This window comes from Alosa pseudoharengus, unplaced genomic scaffold (genome assembly GCF_046254945.1).
Source record: "Alosa pseudoharengus isolate Yale_2024_CS ecotype anadromous, Long Island Sound unplaced genomic scaffold, YU_APseudo_1.1 YU_APseudo_1.1_scf_13, whole genome shotgun sequence".
NCBI classification, from domain to species: Eukaryota; Metazoa; Chordata; class Actinopteri; order Clupeiformes; family Clupeidae; genus Alosa; species Alosa pseudoharengus.
In genome coordinates, this window is record NW_027468598.1 from 17,725,096 (window position 1) to 17,742,595 (window position 17,500).

At 48.2% G+C, this 17,500-nt stretch overlaps 1 protein-coding gene across 1 annotated transcript in view; it reads left to right on the top strand.

Moving 5' to 3' along the window:
• The window catches only part of dync2h1 (dynein cytoplasmic 2 heavy chain 1), a 190,928-nt gene that overhangs the window by 75,643 nt on the left and 97,785 nt on the right, over positions 1-17,500 (top strand). Inside the window, exons 67-71 of the mRNA XM_076282346.1 lie at positions 2,818-2,981; positions 5,480-5,599; positions 7,706-7,840; positions 10,972-11,115; positions 14,905-14,994. Of these exons, the coding sequence (XP_076138461.1) occupies positions 2,818-2,981; positions 5,480-5,599; positions 7,706-7,840; positions 10,972-11,115; positions 14,905-14,994 (653 nt within the window). The remainder of the gene's footprint in view (positions 1-2,817; positions 2,982-5,479; positions 5,600-7,705; positions 7,841-10,971; positions 11,116-14,904; positions 14,995-17,500) is intronic.

Genomic DNA, 17,500 nt, shown 5'->3' on the forward strand with positions numbered 1-17,500 from the left:
CAGGGATGTGGAAAGAGAAACAGAAAAATGAGATAAGAGGTGGAGGAGTGGAATGTGCATTTGTCTCCCCCCCCCTTTCTCTTTCTCCCTGTTTCTATCTTTTCTCTCTCTCTCTCTCTCTGTCTCTGTGTGTGAGTGCATATAAGAAACGCAAAGAAAAGGGAAGACTCTGTGTGTTAGTGTGCAAAGAGAATGATGCGCCTGAGAGAGTGGGGTAGGCTTGGGAAATAAAAAATATAACACAACGTATATGGAACAAGGATGAGAGAGAGAGAGAGAGAGAGAGAGAGAGAGAGAGAGAGAGAGAGAGAGAGAGAGAGAGAGAGAGAGAGAGAGAGAGAGAGAGAGAGAGAGAGAGAGAGAGAGAGAGAGAGAGAGAGAGAGAGAGAGAGAGAGAGAGAGAGAGAGCGAGCGAGCGGGGGGCAAGAAAGTGCTTGGTGGTTGATCGGGGGGGAGGGGGAAGCAATGGAGAAACAGAGAGAAATGAGCTGATAATGGATTTAGGGAGAAAAAAAATTGAGAGACAGATTAGAATGATGGAGAAAGAGAGGAAGAGATAGAAGGAGCTGATGGGAAGAGAGTATTAGCCAGATAGAAGCAGAGGAAGAGGTTTGAGTGACAGAAAGAGAAGATGAGGGAGGAGGAGAGAGAGAGAAAGAGAGGGGAAGAGTGGTGGAGGGGAGGGGAGGGGAGGGGAGAGTGCCATGCTGTGCTGCATTGCAGACGTGTGGTGTGGGGAGGAGTCAAACAGTGTGTGTGTGTGTGTGTGTGTGTGTGTGTTTTCTGCAGGCAGATGGAAGCCCACCCAAGCTGGCAACCCAGCTGAAATACCAAGTGTTTTTTTTTTCCTGATCTATATGGAAACACAATTGCAACCTAAGATTTATGATTTGATGAAGGCCGTCACATTTTCACCCAGCTGTGTTTTTTTTTCCCTTTTTTTTTTGTTTAAATCAGACACGACTGGAAAGGTGTGAGTGGATTTCTGTGGTGTTGTTCTCAGGATTCACACTGAAGTCTGTTTGAATATACAGCGTTAATTTGACTGAGACACTGTGCGATGATGTGTTGTGTGATGAGAGGATTGGTTGCTCTGGTATTTGCACCATTATTCTAAGACATAATCACAGACACACACAGGCAGTGTCTGGCACATACGCACCCACTTGTTCTGTTCTGTTATTCTGCCTGTTCTCTCAGTAGGAGTCGTTAATTGTGTGTGTTTATATTTGGGGCTGCAATAAGCATCGCCTCACCGCAATTGACACTTGCAGACCAGTTGTTTTGTTGTTTTATGACTTAATATTCAGTAGATTTCCAGTAAGTTATTTCGATTTAACCTACTCTCACTGCAGCTTCTCTACAGAATCGGTATGTTGCTTTTTTTGTTTGTTTTTGTTTCCCAAAAACAAAAGCTGGAAGGTGGGCTTGATTTTATGTTGGCACCTCGGGTATCCATGTGCACTACTACCAGTCAATGGTTTGAACACACCTACTAATTTATGGGTCTAATTTAACGATTTGGTTTCTTTTAATGACCATGCATGAAAACACGTGGGGTTGTATAATAAACAAAAAAAAAGAATAAACAAAACAAATGTTATGTTTTAGGTTCTTCAAACCAGCTTTTGTTGTGATGACAACCTTTCACACTCTTGGCATTTTCTCAACCACCTTTAGTTAGACACAAGGAATCTAATACATGGATCATATTCAGTTCTTTAAAGTGAAGAAAACAAGTATTGTTTAATGAATCAGATTCTTCAAATTAGCATCCGTTTATCTTCACCACTGCTTTTCACACTATTGGCATTATCATAACCAGCTTCATGAGATGATCATCTAAAATGCTTCTCGAACTTTTGACTGGTACTGAATATGATAGGTTTACAAAGCATGAAAATAATAAGAGCGATGATTGCTTCCTATGCAGTATTTTCTGTGGCCACAAAAATGACATTTTTAATGCAACATACAGTAGTAATTAAGCTAGTCACTGCAGCAGCTGTACTGTATGTGCAGTTGATCCAGCTGCATAAGATGAGAATGGGACTTATCTTAAGAAGCATCAGGCCAGGGTCCCCCCTCCCCTACAGTACATAACACCACTCTGGGGGCTCACAACACTGTCATGGTGAGGGCGAACTGAGAACAACATGATTTCTGAGTGGAATAGGAATGAATACCGAGTATCTGTGGAGAAAAAGGCTCGTAGAAAAAAAAGGGACGATCTTGGTATCAAAGGAGGCTCGTGATAAAAAGCACAGGGATTAGATTCTTGGGTAAGGCTTCAGTGCTCAGCGTGATCTGTTCTGTGTAGTGTGTGTTTTGAAATTGCGGTGCCATTTCCTCAACGCCGTTCCTTCAGACGAGAGCAGGAGGGGCCTCCTGGATGACTATACTCTGGCCGTGGGGGAGAGTGCTCCCCAGAGAGGCCACCAGGGCACTGCTCTCTCTTTCTCTCTCTCTCTCTCTCTCTCTCTCTCTCTCTCTCTTTCTCTCTCTCTCTCTCTCAGTCCTCCGCCCCTTCTCTCTCTCTCTCTGTCCAGGGGGAGATTGGGAGACAGATGAGCACTTCCTGCTGCGCCTCCGCTCCAGTGCTAAAACAATTCAATCTTCATTCTCCTCTCTCTATTAAAATAATTTCCCCGTTTTATTGCCACGGCAACCAAAACAACGGCAGCATCCGTCTTCGGAGGTCGGCAGTCTGCTGCATAATTGAGGCGGCAGACGCTGGGGTGGGTTGAAATAAAGGCCCGAAGTGGCATTCCGTAATGGCCGTTCTCTCTTGTCACCCCACCCCCCCACCCCCTACAGGTCCCCGGTACGTGGTCCAGATCGGCGAGAAGGTCATCGACTACAACGAGGACTTCCGCCTCTTTCTGGCAACCCGCAACCCCGGCCCGTTCATCCCTCCCGACGCCGCCTCCATCGTCACCGAGGTCAACTTCACCACCACCCGAGCAGGGCTCCGCGGGCAGGTAAGGAGACAGCCAATCACGTGTCCCAGACCAGCTATTACCGCATTGTGGTGTAGGCACGGGCCCCCAGAGACACCACACACTGAGCCTATGGTGAAGCTTCTCCTTTTTTCCTTTGCCAAAAGACCCAAGGCCCTATCGTGTCTAACATCTTTAACATAGTTCGTCTCATTACTAATAAAGTGCTCTCAGTAGACATTAAATGGAAAAGCCTGCTAAATAATTAAAATGAAAAGTATTGCTGATGGAACCCAGTAATACAGCCATTTAAACTCATTTGTTATTGAATGAGGGTATAATACAGCAATTATAGTGGAATAACATGGTAGTCCATAACTGGGCTATCCATGTGCCTCTGGCAAAGTGGCAATAACAGATACCCCAATGCTCACTGCATCCCACACTCATAGTTAAACTCCACGTGCTCCTCACACACTCTCCCAGCGCACACTTGAAGTAAGAGACTTGTGTGTGTGATGTGTCTGCCGGCCTTTTTGAGGTGCCCACACACACACACACAGAACTGAAGTCAGATTTTGCTACCAATTGTAATCTCGAAATCCTGGCGGTTAAACACAGTTAATCGTGCATTACATTTTATTATTAGAAAAATGATTGCCAGCAGGCATCAGTTGGGCGGGCTGATCCCAAATGAGTGGAAATTAGGAAAATCTACGGGTACAATTCAAACGAAAACATTTCAGTAATATTCAAGTAATTTTATGGTTGGGTCAGTTGAAATGAAATTTTAGCAGATTAGACAAAAATCGCCTGAAGGCTAATATCAATATTTAAGTTATAATAATGTACTGAAACATTGGCTCAGTGAATCCAATAGTGAGATAATGCAGTACAGGCTTGCCACTGAGAACTGTGTGAGTGCAGATGAAGACAAGAAGAGTTTAACTTATGTCATGCAGTTCATATACAGGGTAGCTAATCGTCGGGAAATTAAAATAGACGGATAGATAGATCTGGAGAGAATGGACACGGAATGGAAAAAATACAATTTTTTTTCAGCTAGACCTCTGCTGACCCCTTCTCTCTCCTTCACCCTGCCTCCTGGCATTCTCTTACCACTCTCACTTGGCATCCCCCTCTCCCTCCTTCACCCTGCCTCCTGGCATTCTCTTACCACTCTCTCTCTCTTACCACTCTCTCTTGGCATCCACCTCACCTCCCTTCACTCCTCTCTTCTTCTCTCCTTCTCTCTCATTTCCTGTCTTTTCATTTCAGCTATCTGCCCGTTCATCCTCATGCTGTCTTACCCTGGCTACTTCACATGCCTTCTCTCGCTCATCCTGCCCATCCTCTACTACTCTTTCTCTTTACCTCTCTCTGGTTACCATCCCTCTCTCTGGTGCCACTCTCTCTCTGGTCTGTCTCCCTATCCTTCTTTCACTCTCTCTCTCCCTCTCTCTATCTCTCTCTGGTGCCACTCTCTCTCTCTCTGGTCTGTCTCTTTATCCCTCTCCCCCTCCCCCTCCCTCTCTCTCTCTCTCTCTGGTCTGTCTCTTTATCCCTCTCTCTCCCCCTCCCCCTCCCTCTCTCTCTCTCTCTCTGGTCCCTCTCTCTGCGGAGTGCATGATTGCAGACTTTCAGTGGCGGTTTAAGGGTCATCCTCTGGCCTCCGGCTCCCTACCTCTTCTCCTCTCCTCCGCCATGCACCTGCAGCCCAGAGTGTTTATGAAGGGAAAACATGTTTATGATGGAGGGAAACATTTCCCTTTCTCTTTTCTTGATGTTTGTTTCCATCTTAGTCGCCTCTCTCAGACTGCCCCCGAACACAATTTCGCCGGCTTCTTATGTTCTTCAAAAGGCCGCTCTCTGTTCTGTGGCTGTTGCGCTGTTGGACAATTATTTTTTTTTTCTGCTTCCCCCTGCCTCTCTTTCATTAACAACCTTGTTTGCTCAAGCCTGTGTTTGTCTCTTTCTTTTTGAAGTTTCACTTTTTTTGTCCTCAGTTGAACTAGACAACAACGAATACATTAATAAATACATAACTAAATACAAGAGAAACAAAATGAAGGGGGAAAAACACTAATGATTTTCAGCATTAGTTAGCCCCTTTTCTGACAGCATCTGTGAGAATTGTAATTATAATAGCGGCATGCTTTTAAAAAATAATTGTGGTTTGATATTGTCAACCAGATTGCCTCCGGGTTTTATTTGGTTACATGCCATCCTTCTCATTGGATAGTCATCATATTTATGTTCTCATTAGTTACTCCTGCCATTTCTCATTTCTCTCATCAGGTGAGCATTGAGAAAAGCCGGAGGGCCAAAACATCAGCTCTTGCTCGAGATTCTGTATTTATAAATTTAATTAGGTCCTTTTCGTTAAGGCTTTCTTTTAGTCTTTCAGAGTGCCAACCTCTCTAGCTTCATCATTCCTCTCATTGGACAGACTTCCTTGTAGTCAGTTCCTCATTGGTCACATCTGCCCTCTCTGTATCCTCATTGGTTCCTCTGCTTTGTTCCTCCCTCCCTCCCGCTAGCTGCTGGCGCTCACCATCCAGCAGGAGAAGCCTGAGCTGGAGACCCAGAAGACCCGTCTACTGCAGCAGGAGGAGGACATGAAGATCCAGCTGGCCCAGCTGGAGGAGTCTCTGCTGGAGGTATAGTTCTCCACCCAGTTGGATGGAGGAGTCTCTGCTGGAGGGTATAGTTCTCCACCCAGTAGGATGGAGGAGTCTCTGCTGGAGGTATATTTCTCCACCCAGTAGGATGGAGGAGTCTCTGCTGGAGGTATAGTTCTCCACCCAGTAGGATGGAGGAGTCTCTGCTGGAGGTATAGTTCTCCACCAAGTAGGATGGAGGAGTCTCTGCTGGAGGTATAGTTCTCTACCCAGTAGGATGGAGGAGTCTCTGCTGGAGGGTATAGTACTCCACCCAGTAGGATGGAGGAGTCTCTGCTGGAGGTATAGTTCTCTACCCAGTTGGATGGAGGAGGCTTTGCTGGAGGTATAGTTCTCCACCCAGTAGTTCTCCACCCAGTAGGATGGAGGAGTGTCTGCTGGAGGTATAGTTCTCCACCCAGCAGGATGGAGGAGTCTCTACTGGAGGTATAGTTCTCTACCCAGTTGGATGGAGGAGTCTCTGCTGGAGGGTATAGTTCTCCACCCAGTAGGATGGAGGAGTCTCTGCTGGAGGTATATTTCTCCACCCAGTAGGATGGAGGAGTCTCTGCTGGAGGTATAGTTCTCCACCCAGTAGGATGGAGGAGTCTCTGCTGGAGGTATAGTTCTCCACCAAGTAGGATGGAGGAGTCTCTGCTGGAGGTATAGTTCTCTACCCAGTTGGATGGAGGAGGCTTTGCTGGAGGGTATAGTACTCCACCCAGTAGGATGGAGGAGTCTCTGCTGGAGGTATAGTTCTCTACCCAGTTGGATGGAGGAGGCTTTGCTGGAGGTATAGTTCTCCACCCAGTAGTTCTCCACCCAGTAGGATGGAGGAGTGTCTGCTGGAGGGTATAGTTCTCCACCCAGTAGGATGGAGGAGTCTCTGCTGGAGGTATATTTCTCCACCCAGTAGGATGGAGGAGTCTCTGCTGGAGGTATAGTTCTCCACCCAGTAGGATGGAGGAGTCTCTGCTGGAGGTATAGTTCTCCACCCAGTAGGATGGAGGAGTCTCTGCTGGAGGTATAGTTCTCTACCCAGTTGGATGGAGGAGGCTTTGCTGGAGGTATAGTTCTCCACCCAGTAGTTCTCCACCCAGTAGGATGGAGGAGTGTCTGCTGGAGGTATAGTTCTCCACCCAGCAGGATGGAGGAGTCTCTACTGGAGGTATAGTCCTCTACCCAGTTGGATGGAGGAGTCTCTGCTGGAGGGTATAGTTCTCCACCCAGTAGGATGGAGGAGTCTCTGCTGGAGGTATATTTCTCCACCCAGTAGGATGGAGGAGTCTCTGCTGGAGGTATAGTTCTCCACCCAGTAGGATGGAGGAGTCTCTGCTGGAGGTATAGTTCTCCACCCAGTAGGATGGAGGAGTCTCTGCTGGAGGTATAGTTCTCCACCCAGTAGGATGGAGGAGTCTCTGCTGGAGGTATAGTTCTCTACCCAGTTGGATGGAGGAGGCTCTGCTGGAGGTATAGTTCTCCACCCAGTAGTTCTCCACCCAGCAGGATGGAGGAGTGTCTGCTGGAGGTATAGTTCTCCACACAGTAGGATGGAGGACGTCTGTTGATACAGGGGTATGGGGTTTTAAGCATAAGCATCCTGAGATGAACACTTGTTAACAAACACTATCGAAGAAAATTGGAATTCTGTGTGTGCGTGTGTGTGCGTGTGTGTGCGTGTGTGTGCGTGTGTGTGTGTGTGTGTGTGTGTGTAATGCTCCCAACTGTTCAACTATTGACAGCTGTCCCAACACTCTCATGTCCTTTTGACAAGCAGACACCAGAGGCAAGGACCAAAGATTCAGTAGGGTGTCGGTATTCAGTATGCTCCCACCCTTAATTATCCAAACCAAACGCCAGTGGCTTGAAAGAATGAATTCTAATTAATGACAATCTGGGTGGCCTTGGGATGTTTTTGCACAGAGACTGATAATGTAATTTATTCATCTTTCCAGTGTCACATCCTAACTATCATTTTCTTTCTCTTTTTCTCTCTCTCTTCTCCTCTCAACCTCCTACTCTCTATTCTCTCTCTCTCTCTCTCTCTCTCTCTCTCTCTCTCTCTCTCTCACTTTCTCTCCCTCAAACTTTCTCTCCCTCTCTCAGACTTTGGCTACAGCCCAGGGGAACATTCTGGAGAATAAGGCCCTGATTGAGTCTCTGAACCAGACCAAGTCCAGCAGCGCGCTGATCCAGGAGTCCCTGAGCGAATCTCACCGGCTGCAGGCCTCTCTAGACCAGGTCTGTAATGCTCTTTACAGTGGTACCCGGTAAAAAGCGACATTGAAAACAGTGAAAAGTTAACAAAAAAGGAACAACACATTAAAGGTGCAGTCAGCGATTGTACGGAACAACACATTAAAGGTGCAGTCAGCGATTGTACGCTATTTCAAGTTCATAAAGCTTGACACATTCAGCAATCAACTCCTCGCGAGCTCTAGCGTCCCATTCCGTGAGTACAGTGTAAAGAAACCCGCTCTCTGTAGGCAGCCCAGGCTCCAAAAACTGGAGTGGGGGCAGCCTGTCCCCCAAACATAAATGAAACCGTGCGTGGAGTTTCTTTGGGAATACTAACGGGAGTGGTGAGCTTACCTCTCTGGTGTGTTTCGTTTGGTCCTTGGTTAAAATATAATGTATGTTGTTTTGGACATAAGCGTCTGGTAATATATTGAAATATAAACATAAACATAAACATAAACAAATTACGCAGTTGTTGACTGTACCTTTAAGATATCATAAAATGCGGCGTGGAAGTGAATGAACTGATGAGAATGCTCAGTCAGTGAAGGATGAATCCACTGGGTGATTGTTGTAACACAGACACACAGACAGTGAGTTGGTTTGTAGTCCAAACAGAAGGCTGGATAGCAGGGGAGAGAACGGGGGCGGAGGAGAGAAGTCAGAGGGAGTTCCGAATGAGTGGAAAGCCAGTGGGCGAGAATGGAGAGACGGAAAATAAATGGTGTGAATATGAGAGAGAGAGAGAGAGAGAGAGAGAGAGAGAGAGAGAGAGAGAGAGAGAGAGAGAGAGAGAGAGAGAGAGAGAGAGAGAGAGAGAGAGAGAGAGAGAGAGAGAGAGAGAGAGAGAGAGAGAGAAACTCAGTTTGTCTTCCCGGTCTGAGAGCTGCTTCCCCTGGTTCCCTCAAAGTACATTTCCCTGATATGACCACTGGACCTAATTTCCCCTGACTGGGCTTTTTACTGACGGATGGGTTTTAAATGCGACACAGCACTTCAAACCAAAAGATTTGACTTTTCAATTTTGACTTCTGCTCTGTTCTAGCTCCAAGCCCCACAGGCCCATGGGTAATGGAGTGCTTAAGATTATTTTGAACTTCTGCCGAAGTCTCTTTTAAGCACATCCCTCTCTTTCATGCCAGTGACTTTATTCCCCTCTTTTCATTCTCCCTCCTTATCAGTCACTGTGTTGACTTACCTCGGCTCTGGTCTTGGACTCGGATTTAAACACCCTGCCATTGAAAATGAGCCTGTAAATGATGTTTCCCACATTCTCTCTCTCTCTCGCTCATCTCTGTTCCTCTCTTCTCTCTCTCTTTCACCCTCTCTCTCTCATCTCTGCACGTCTCTTCTCTCTGTTCCTCGTTCTTTAGTCTCTCAGATCTGCTGCGGTTAGTGTTTGGGAAGCTATTTGTTAACTGTGAGGTCAGGCTGCTGTGTCGCTCGGAGGTTGCGTGTTCCGTGTGACCTCTGCCGTGACCCCACTGTCTCTCGGAGGACCTGGCAGCATGGAGCCCTCTCCTCGTGTGTCTCTCCATCTCTGGTTCTGTGGCCCTCTGAGTGTCCACACAGAGATGAGCAAGGACAGACTTTCACCATCTCTTTTGTTTTTATTTCAATTCCTGCTCAAATGAGCTTCATGAGGTCGAATGTAATATCATGATATTGCCACAGTGTGTATAAATAACAGTACTTGTGTGTGTGTGTGTGTGTGTGTGTGTGTGTGTGACTATTAAAGCACCTCTCTGCTGTTGATAGGTGTGCCGCTAGGGGAGAGGGAGTTAGGATGATTCTAAGGGGGCCCCCAGAGAACCACATTTTCAGGGCGCCCAGAATTATTGTCTGTCATAGGGCCCACATTTTCTAGCAGCGCACCTGGTTGTGGGAGTCAAGGTGCTGTGTTTATGTGGAAGCATTGTGAATGCTGAAGGGGAGGAAAGGAGAGGAGAAGAGAGGAGAGGAGCGAGGTGGAGAATGTTAGAAAGACACGCTCAGAGGAAAGGGAGAACCAGAGTTATCTGGTTAAATGAATACTTTTGGGGAATGGATGAATAGGTGGCTGCTCAGAGGCATCCACACAAAGAAGGCAGTCTCTCACACCCTCTAGCCCACTGAGCACACAGATACACACACACACACACACACACACACACACACACATGCACTGTGTCAGTGCCCCTGCGGCATTTATATCAAAGCTGGCGCTGGCTTTCTTCTTACACGTGCACGCACACACACACACACACACACACACACACACACACACACACATCTAGGGTGTTATTTTGAGGTGAGAAGAGGAACAGACACACCACTCTCACTGAGGAATTTGACTGACAGTTGCCATGGCTACACGATGCACCTTCCTCCCTCTCCTCCCCTCCCTCCCCCTCTCCGCTCCCAGTGCTTGCAAATGTGCAACACATAAAGACTCACAGGGTGCACACATGCGGCACAAGACACATTCTGGTCACACACTCAGTCCCCACACCCCTATCAGTTGATGGAGACATCTCCTGCAGGGCTTCCCTTTGACTGCTTTTTGTCAGTGCTGTGTGTGTGTGTGTGTGTGTGTGTGTGTGTGAGTGTGGCAGACACAGAGGCCTTTGGTCAGCTCTATTGAAGAGAGTGTGGCAGTCAGATGCCTCTTACTGAGGGGGAGGAGATAGCGGCCCCTTATCTCACACACGCGTCAGATAGCACTGCTCGCCTTATCAGCATGCCTCTCACACACACACACACACACAGAGACATGCAGATCAGACGCGCAATTTGTCCATTTCCTGTTTCATTTCCTTCCGATACTGTTCACTGGGCTTTGCCACTGCCAGTGTGACCTTGTTTGTTTTGATTCCGCCTTGGATTTTGTTTGCGTTTCTGGCTGGATGATGTGATCAAAGCCTGTGTCTTGCTTTTTTGTTTGTGTGTGTATGTGCATGGCGTGTGTGTGTGTGTGTGTGCGTGTGAGAGACTTCATATCATATTCATCAGCTGTGCAAATAGATCCCTCAAGGGGGCAGTGTGACATCAGACCTGACTCCCTGACTCTCTCCCTCCCTCCCTCCCTCTCTCCCTCCATCCCTCTCCCTCTCCCTCTCCATATCCTCCTCTCTTCCTGCTTCTCCCACATGCAGGAGCGGGATGCGTATCTGCCACTGGCCGAGAGCGCCAGCAAGATGTACTTCGTCATCACGGACCTGTCCAAGATCAACAACATGTACCGCTTCAGCCTGGCCTCTTTCCTCCGCATCTTCCAGAGAGCCCTCCAGAGCAAGCAGGTAACGCCTCCTCCCCAACCCAGTCGAGAAGCCACTCTGATGGGGCGACCTGTCTGCCTGGGTGGGCGATATCTATCTATCTATCAACCTGGGACACCGGTGGGAGCAGTCGCTTTGAAGGTCACCCTTTGACCACACACAGAATCCTCTGCAGTCCCTCTCCTGGGATCTGACAGCCTTTCCCAGGCTTGTTCGTCCCTTCCTCTCACAACTGGCCTGTCAGCTGGCCACACTCAGAACGCCGGCATTTCACCGATAATTTCCACCTTTTTGAGATGGACCACATTTATAGTAGTCAGTTTGTCAGCAGTAAGGCAATACAATTAATTTCTGGTCAGTAAGGAAACACAGTGTACACTTGTCACTAGAATGTCTATGGTAGTAGTAATAATACACATCAACCATACCAGTTACATCAGTGAGACAGTTTGCAGTGCAGATCCCAAGCCTTCCTTCATGCTACAGCCTCACTCATATGGTTTAATGTTGAGAGGAATGTATGGGTTCAGGGGCGCCCCCCGCAAAAAAATAATTCACTCGTGAACAATATTTGTCCGTTTTAGGTCCGTGCATTGGTCAGTCAGCAAAAAAGTAGGCTAAAGTTACCTTTAGTTTTGTTCTAGCGTAACGTGACGTCTGGCTTTAGTGCAGTCTAACGTTCTGACAAGCACACCAATTGCCTACCTTGTTCTTGTCCATCTGGAATAACTCCTAGCTTTGCTGCCTCCATCCTTTCTGTTTTCATAGTTTAAAACTTGTGATATCCATGATGAGTATTGAGTTAGTGAATTAGCTCAACATTGTATGCTGATAACCATATATAGATAGCCGAGTAAAAGAAAACAACAAGTAGCCTATTGCGTGTCTGCGTGCGTATTCTCTCTCCTGCTCAAACAAAATGTGTGCACGTTAATTTTGATAACGTGTTCACTAACTTTACGTAATAGAAAATGGTAAATAGCCTGATGGCATGCAGCTAATGGGATACTGTGCATAGTTGGGAAGGTATGGTAGGCCAATTTGGTGTGAATACACACACACACAAGGGAAATTTTCTCTCGCTGTTGAGTAGCCTGATGGTACGCACAGTGCGTACGGACGTACACCTGCAGGCGCGCCTGTATGGGTTCATCTTGTAAAGTGGAAGTTTTCCTCAGTATGCCCAGAGCTGTGCTCAGCAGGGCAGTGTGGTGGTCAGGCCCCGAGCAGACTGGGGGAACTCCACTGGGCAGTGGGCTTCTTCCATCCTGTTTCATGTGCAGAGACAAACTGCACCGCTGCAGCTGTCGCCCACCAAAGGGCCTTTCCACTAGGGACACGTCCCTCGCCTTCCTCACCTCCATTTCTCTCTCTCTACAAAGGGCCTTTCCACTAGGGACACGTCCCTCGCCTTCCTCACCTCCATTTCTCTCTCTCTACAAAGGGCCTTTCCACTAGGGACACGTCCCTCGCCTTCCTCACCTCCATTTCTCTCTCTCTCTCTCTCTCTCTTTCTCTCTCTCTCTCTCTCTCTCTCTCTCTCTCTCTTTCTCTCTCTCTCTCTCTCTCTCTCTCTCTCTCTCTCTTTCTCTCTCTTTCCTCTTCTTTAACGTCCCCCTTAATTGCCCCCGTGGGCTCCAGGGAGACCCAGAGCCAGGGTAGTACTGGCACACATGTCGCCCAGATTGGGCCTTTGATTGCAGGGTAATGAGAGCCCGCGGAGAGCCCCTCCGCTCCTGGTCCCACTCTTTTGAAATGCTGATCAGACGCACTGGTCTCTGGTGACGGGAGAGCCCCGCCACCATCGCTCCCAGATTAGCTGGGAATTTTTTCCCCCGCCTTTTTTGTCACGGCGAGGCGGCCGACTGCTCGGTGGCTTTCTCGCTTGGCACTGGCATGGTGGGAAGCCTTGTGGGATTGTGGGAGTTTAGTGGCTCTGAGCTTAGCGTACTGCGTGAGGTCAGGAGGAGTACGGTGGGTGAGCTAGAGCAGAGATCTCACTGGCAGAGTGTGTGTGTGTGTGTGTGTGTGTGTGTGTGTGTGTGTGTGTGTGTGTGTGTGTGTGTGTGTGTGTGTGTGTGAGAGAGAGAGAAATATGCCAATGAGTAGGTGTGTGTACATACTTGACTCATGGTTGAGTGTGTATGCACCTGATCACATATGAAATCTATGGGAGAGTTGACAGTGTAAGTGTGTGTGTGTAGTGTGTTGTGTATCTACTGGATTACCACCTTGGGTTCTAGACAAACGCACACACACACACACACACCAAGTGACTGTGTGTGTGAAATATAGTGAAGTGTGTGGTCAGTCTGTGTGGTCTGGTCTCCTGGCAGCAGGGTGTTGGCAGCAGTGGAGGGGCTTTTATTGGAGAGGTAGATCTCACCCCCCCCTGACCCCACTCTCCTCTTCAAGTGCTGCTTTGATTCACCATCACACACACACACACACACACACAAACACACACACACATCCTCTCATACACTCAGTCACCCCCCCCCCCCCCCCACACACACACACACACTCAGGGAACAGTACATATCTGGTGCGGTGACCCTTGACCTAGCCTGATGTTCTCACGACTCCCTGAGAGCAGAGAAAGCACACACACAAAGACACACAAAAGATTAAAAAGCCCAATGGAAGTGATATGGAAGTGATGGCTCCCCGTGAAAGCTCAGAGTCTGCCTTGAAATTGGTGTAATAACAATACCTGTGTCCATCTCCGCCTGCAACTCACCGCCAGGTCATGAAGAGAGAGACGGACAGATGAGATGAGGAGGGACCACAGGCCCCGTAGGGGACAGAGACTGATGACGTGGCCGACTGTAACCCAGAGAGTGGGGATTGGGGGAAGAAAAAGAAGGGATAGAGTGAGATGAGGAGGGGACGTGTGACGTATGGATACCTTGCAGCGAGTTCACAGCTTTTTGGAGCATGGATTTTTCGAGTTTGGAGTTTCTGGGGGGGGGGGGGGGCTTTTATCTGATCACTGGTTTGTGTTTCTCTCTCTCTCCCTCGATTCCCTTCTTTCACTCTTTCACTCTCTCCTTTGTTTCCACTCTTTCACTCTCATCAGCTCTCTCCTAGTCCTCCTTTTTCATCCATCTCCATTCTTTTCTCTTTCCTTTTATGCTCTCTCTCTCTTGCCCTCTCTCACCCCTCACCTCTCCTCTCCTCTTCTTTGTACTCCTCTTTCCTCCCAGCCTCTCCTCCTCTCCTTCTGTCCTGCTCTCCCTTCCTCTCTCTCTCTCTCTCTCTCTCTCTCTCCCTCTCTCTCTCTCCCTCTCTCTCTCTCCCTCTCTCTCTCTCTCAGTAGGAGGCTGCTCAACTCAGCAGTAATTGGGCTTAGTTCTCTTGTCATGGTGACGACTCTATCCCAAAGCACCTCGGACGCCTTGAAGTGTGCGCCTGCTGACGGACAGGACACTTCAAGGGCGCGTCGCTTCTCGAACAGTGCCCGCATTGGTCTCATCACACACACACACACACACACACACACACACACACACACACACACACACACACATGCACTGCCATCTAGGGAGGTTCAAAGGAGTCTCTGTGCGGTGGTGCTCTCTTTGATGAAGATGGTGGCTGTTACTGGACATTAGGGTGGCTGCTAATAGAGACACAAGAAGGGGATGAGAGAGAGAGAGAGAGAGAGAGAGAGAGAGAGAGAGAGAGAGAGAGAGAGAGAGAGAGAGAACTTGACAGAAAGAACTTGACAGAGAGAGGAAGTGTGTGTGTGTGTGTGTGTGTGTGTGTGTGTGTGTGTGTCTGACCGGTCTCTTCTGGATTGTCCTGCAGGAGTGTGAGAACACTGAGGCACGGATAGCCTCGCTGGAGGCCTCCCTGAAGAGCATGGTGTATGAGTACGTCTGCCGCTCCCTCTTCAAGGTAAGGACAGTACATCAACACACAAGCACACACATATTCTGACACTCTCTCTTGCTCTCTCTCTCTCTCACACACACACACACACATACACACACACTCTTTTCATCTCTTAGCACCTTTATAGTATGTTTTCAACTCATCTAACCTCATATCATTTTGTCTAACACACACACACACACACACACACCAGCACAACGCTGGCATGCTGTGTGTTTGACATGACTGTCTCCTTGTCCAGTGGTTGGTAATGAGATTAGTAGGCCTGTAGTGGTCAGTAGATAATGATTTCCTACGTAACACAGAGCAGGCTAATGATTTCAGCTCAGACTGTCTGGTCCTGACCCTCATCAGCCTCATCATTACACACGTGCACACACACACACACACACATGCACACATGCATATACATATACACACACACACACACATATACACACACACACATATATATACACACACACACACACACACGCACACACACACACACACAGGCATGTTGTTTGTGCACCACACATGTACACATACATACAGTATGCATGCACACACTCAAACATAACCACAGGCATGTGCATGCATACACACACAAACGCGGTGAACACAAACACACTAACAGTATAAACACTGATCACCATTCTCACAGCGCGGTCAGATGATAATGTTCCTATACTGTTATGACAGCCAAGCTCGTTAAATGTGTATTAGGAAAGGTGACAGTAAGGGAAATAGAAATGAGGGGGAAGGGAGAAATGGATTGTGGGGGTGTGTGTGTGTCTGTGTGTCTGTGTGTGTGTGTAAAAGAGAGAGAGAGAGAGAGAGAGAGAGAGAGAGAGAGAGAGAGAGAGAGAGAATGGATTTCCATGATTACAGGGCAGAGTGCATGATGCGGGGGCGGTCCCGCGTTCCACTCTCATCACGCGTGTCACCAGATTGACGCCAGCCCCCGGCGGCCTGATTTGCCCCACCTCTCCACCGCACACATTTACTCTCCTTTGTAGTGCCGACCTGCCCCTGCCGCCGCAATCCCCCCCACCCCCACCCCGCGTGATATGTGTGTGTGTGTGTGCAGCAGACAGACACCCCTCCCGTTCACACACTAACACCTGACTCGTCGTGGTCGCCTGTTAGCCCTTTGTTCACTCCGAGATACTCTCCTGATTGGGCCACGCATGCTGGAAATGAGGTCTCTGTCAGTGCATTGACTGGGGGAGTGTGGGTGGAGGTGGGATTCCCAGTGGTCCATTGGCAGTCGGGTTTGATCGGTGGATGTGGCCTCCAGGGCTATTTGCTGCCCCCGACTTGGCTTTTGTCAACCGGAGCCAAGCTGAGAGCAACCGCGGCTTGACGTGGAGTCATTTAGTTCAAATGAGAGCGTTTTTCTGTAGCTTAGGAGAGGTATTTTTCCTCCTTCTGTCTGTTCTCTCACTCTCTCCATTTATTTCTCCTTCTCTCTCTCTCTCACTCTCTCTCTCAGAGTGGCAGTCTGCCATCCTGTCACCAGAGAGAGATTGATATTTTTTTCTGTCTTTTTTTTTCCCCTTTTTCTCAGAGTTCCCCGTCTTCCTCTGTAACAGTGCACAGACATAAAAAGGTGTGTGTGTGTGTGTGTGTGTGTGTGTGTGTGTGTGTGTGTGTGTGTGATGTGTCTTGCGCGCTTTGAACCTGAAAACAGGTTGGCGTCTGGCATGCTGTCTGTATGCGGCTGTCTGTACGGCGCGGGGCTCACTGCAGCTCGGCGTTTTAGCGGATTTGCAGATGTGAGGCGTATTTGATTGCTTCACTCCCCCCCATTAGTGCCCGAGATGACAAACATGACAAACAAACAGCGGTGAACTTCCCCCTCTCTCTCTTCTCTCTTTGTGTGTGTGTGTGTGTGTGTGTGTGTGTGTGTTTCAGATGCGCTGTGTGTAAGTCAGTGCAATAGAGCTGTCAATAAGACTGGCACCCACACAAAGTATTTACTCACACACACACACACACACACACACACACACACACACACACACACACACACGCACACACATGCACACACACACACACACACACACGCACACACATGCACAAACACACATAAATCTCAAATCTGATAATTAATGGGTGTGTATACTAGTTGAACAAACAGACAGACTCGCAAATGTGCACAGATACATAAACACACACACACACAAGGATACAAGGATACAAGGAAGTTTATTGTCACATGCATATAGTTACTGGAAGTAAGAAATGCAGTGAAATTATGTCTGGTGTCAGCCTATTTGTGCATTTATGGGGGGGGGGGGTAAAAAGTGCAGTAGAAGAGGGGTTTAGTAGATTAAGTGGCAAGGGCTGCATAAGAAAGGTGGGGGAGGATTTGGATGGGGGGGGGGGGGGGGGCACCAACAAGGAGCACCCAAGAGCACACAAGAGCACACACACACACACTTGCGTACACACATACACACAGATGAATGCACACACAAATAGACACACATTGAGAGCAAATTCCCACACTGAAACTCTGAAACTC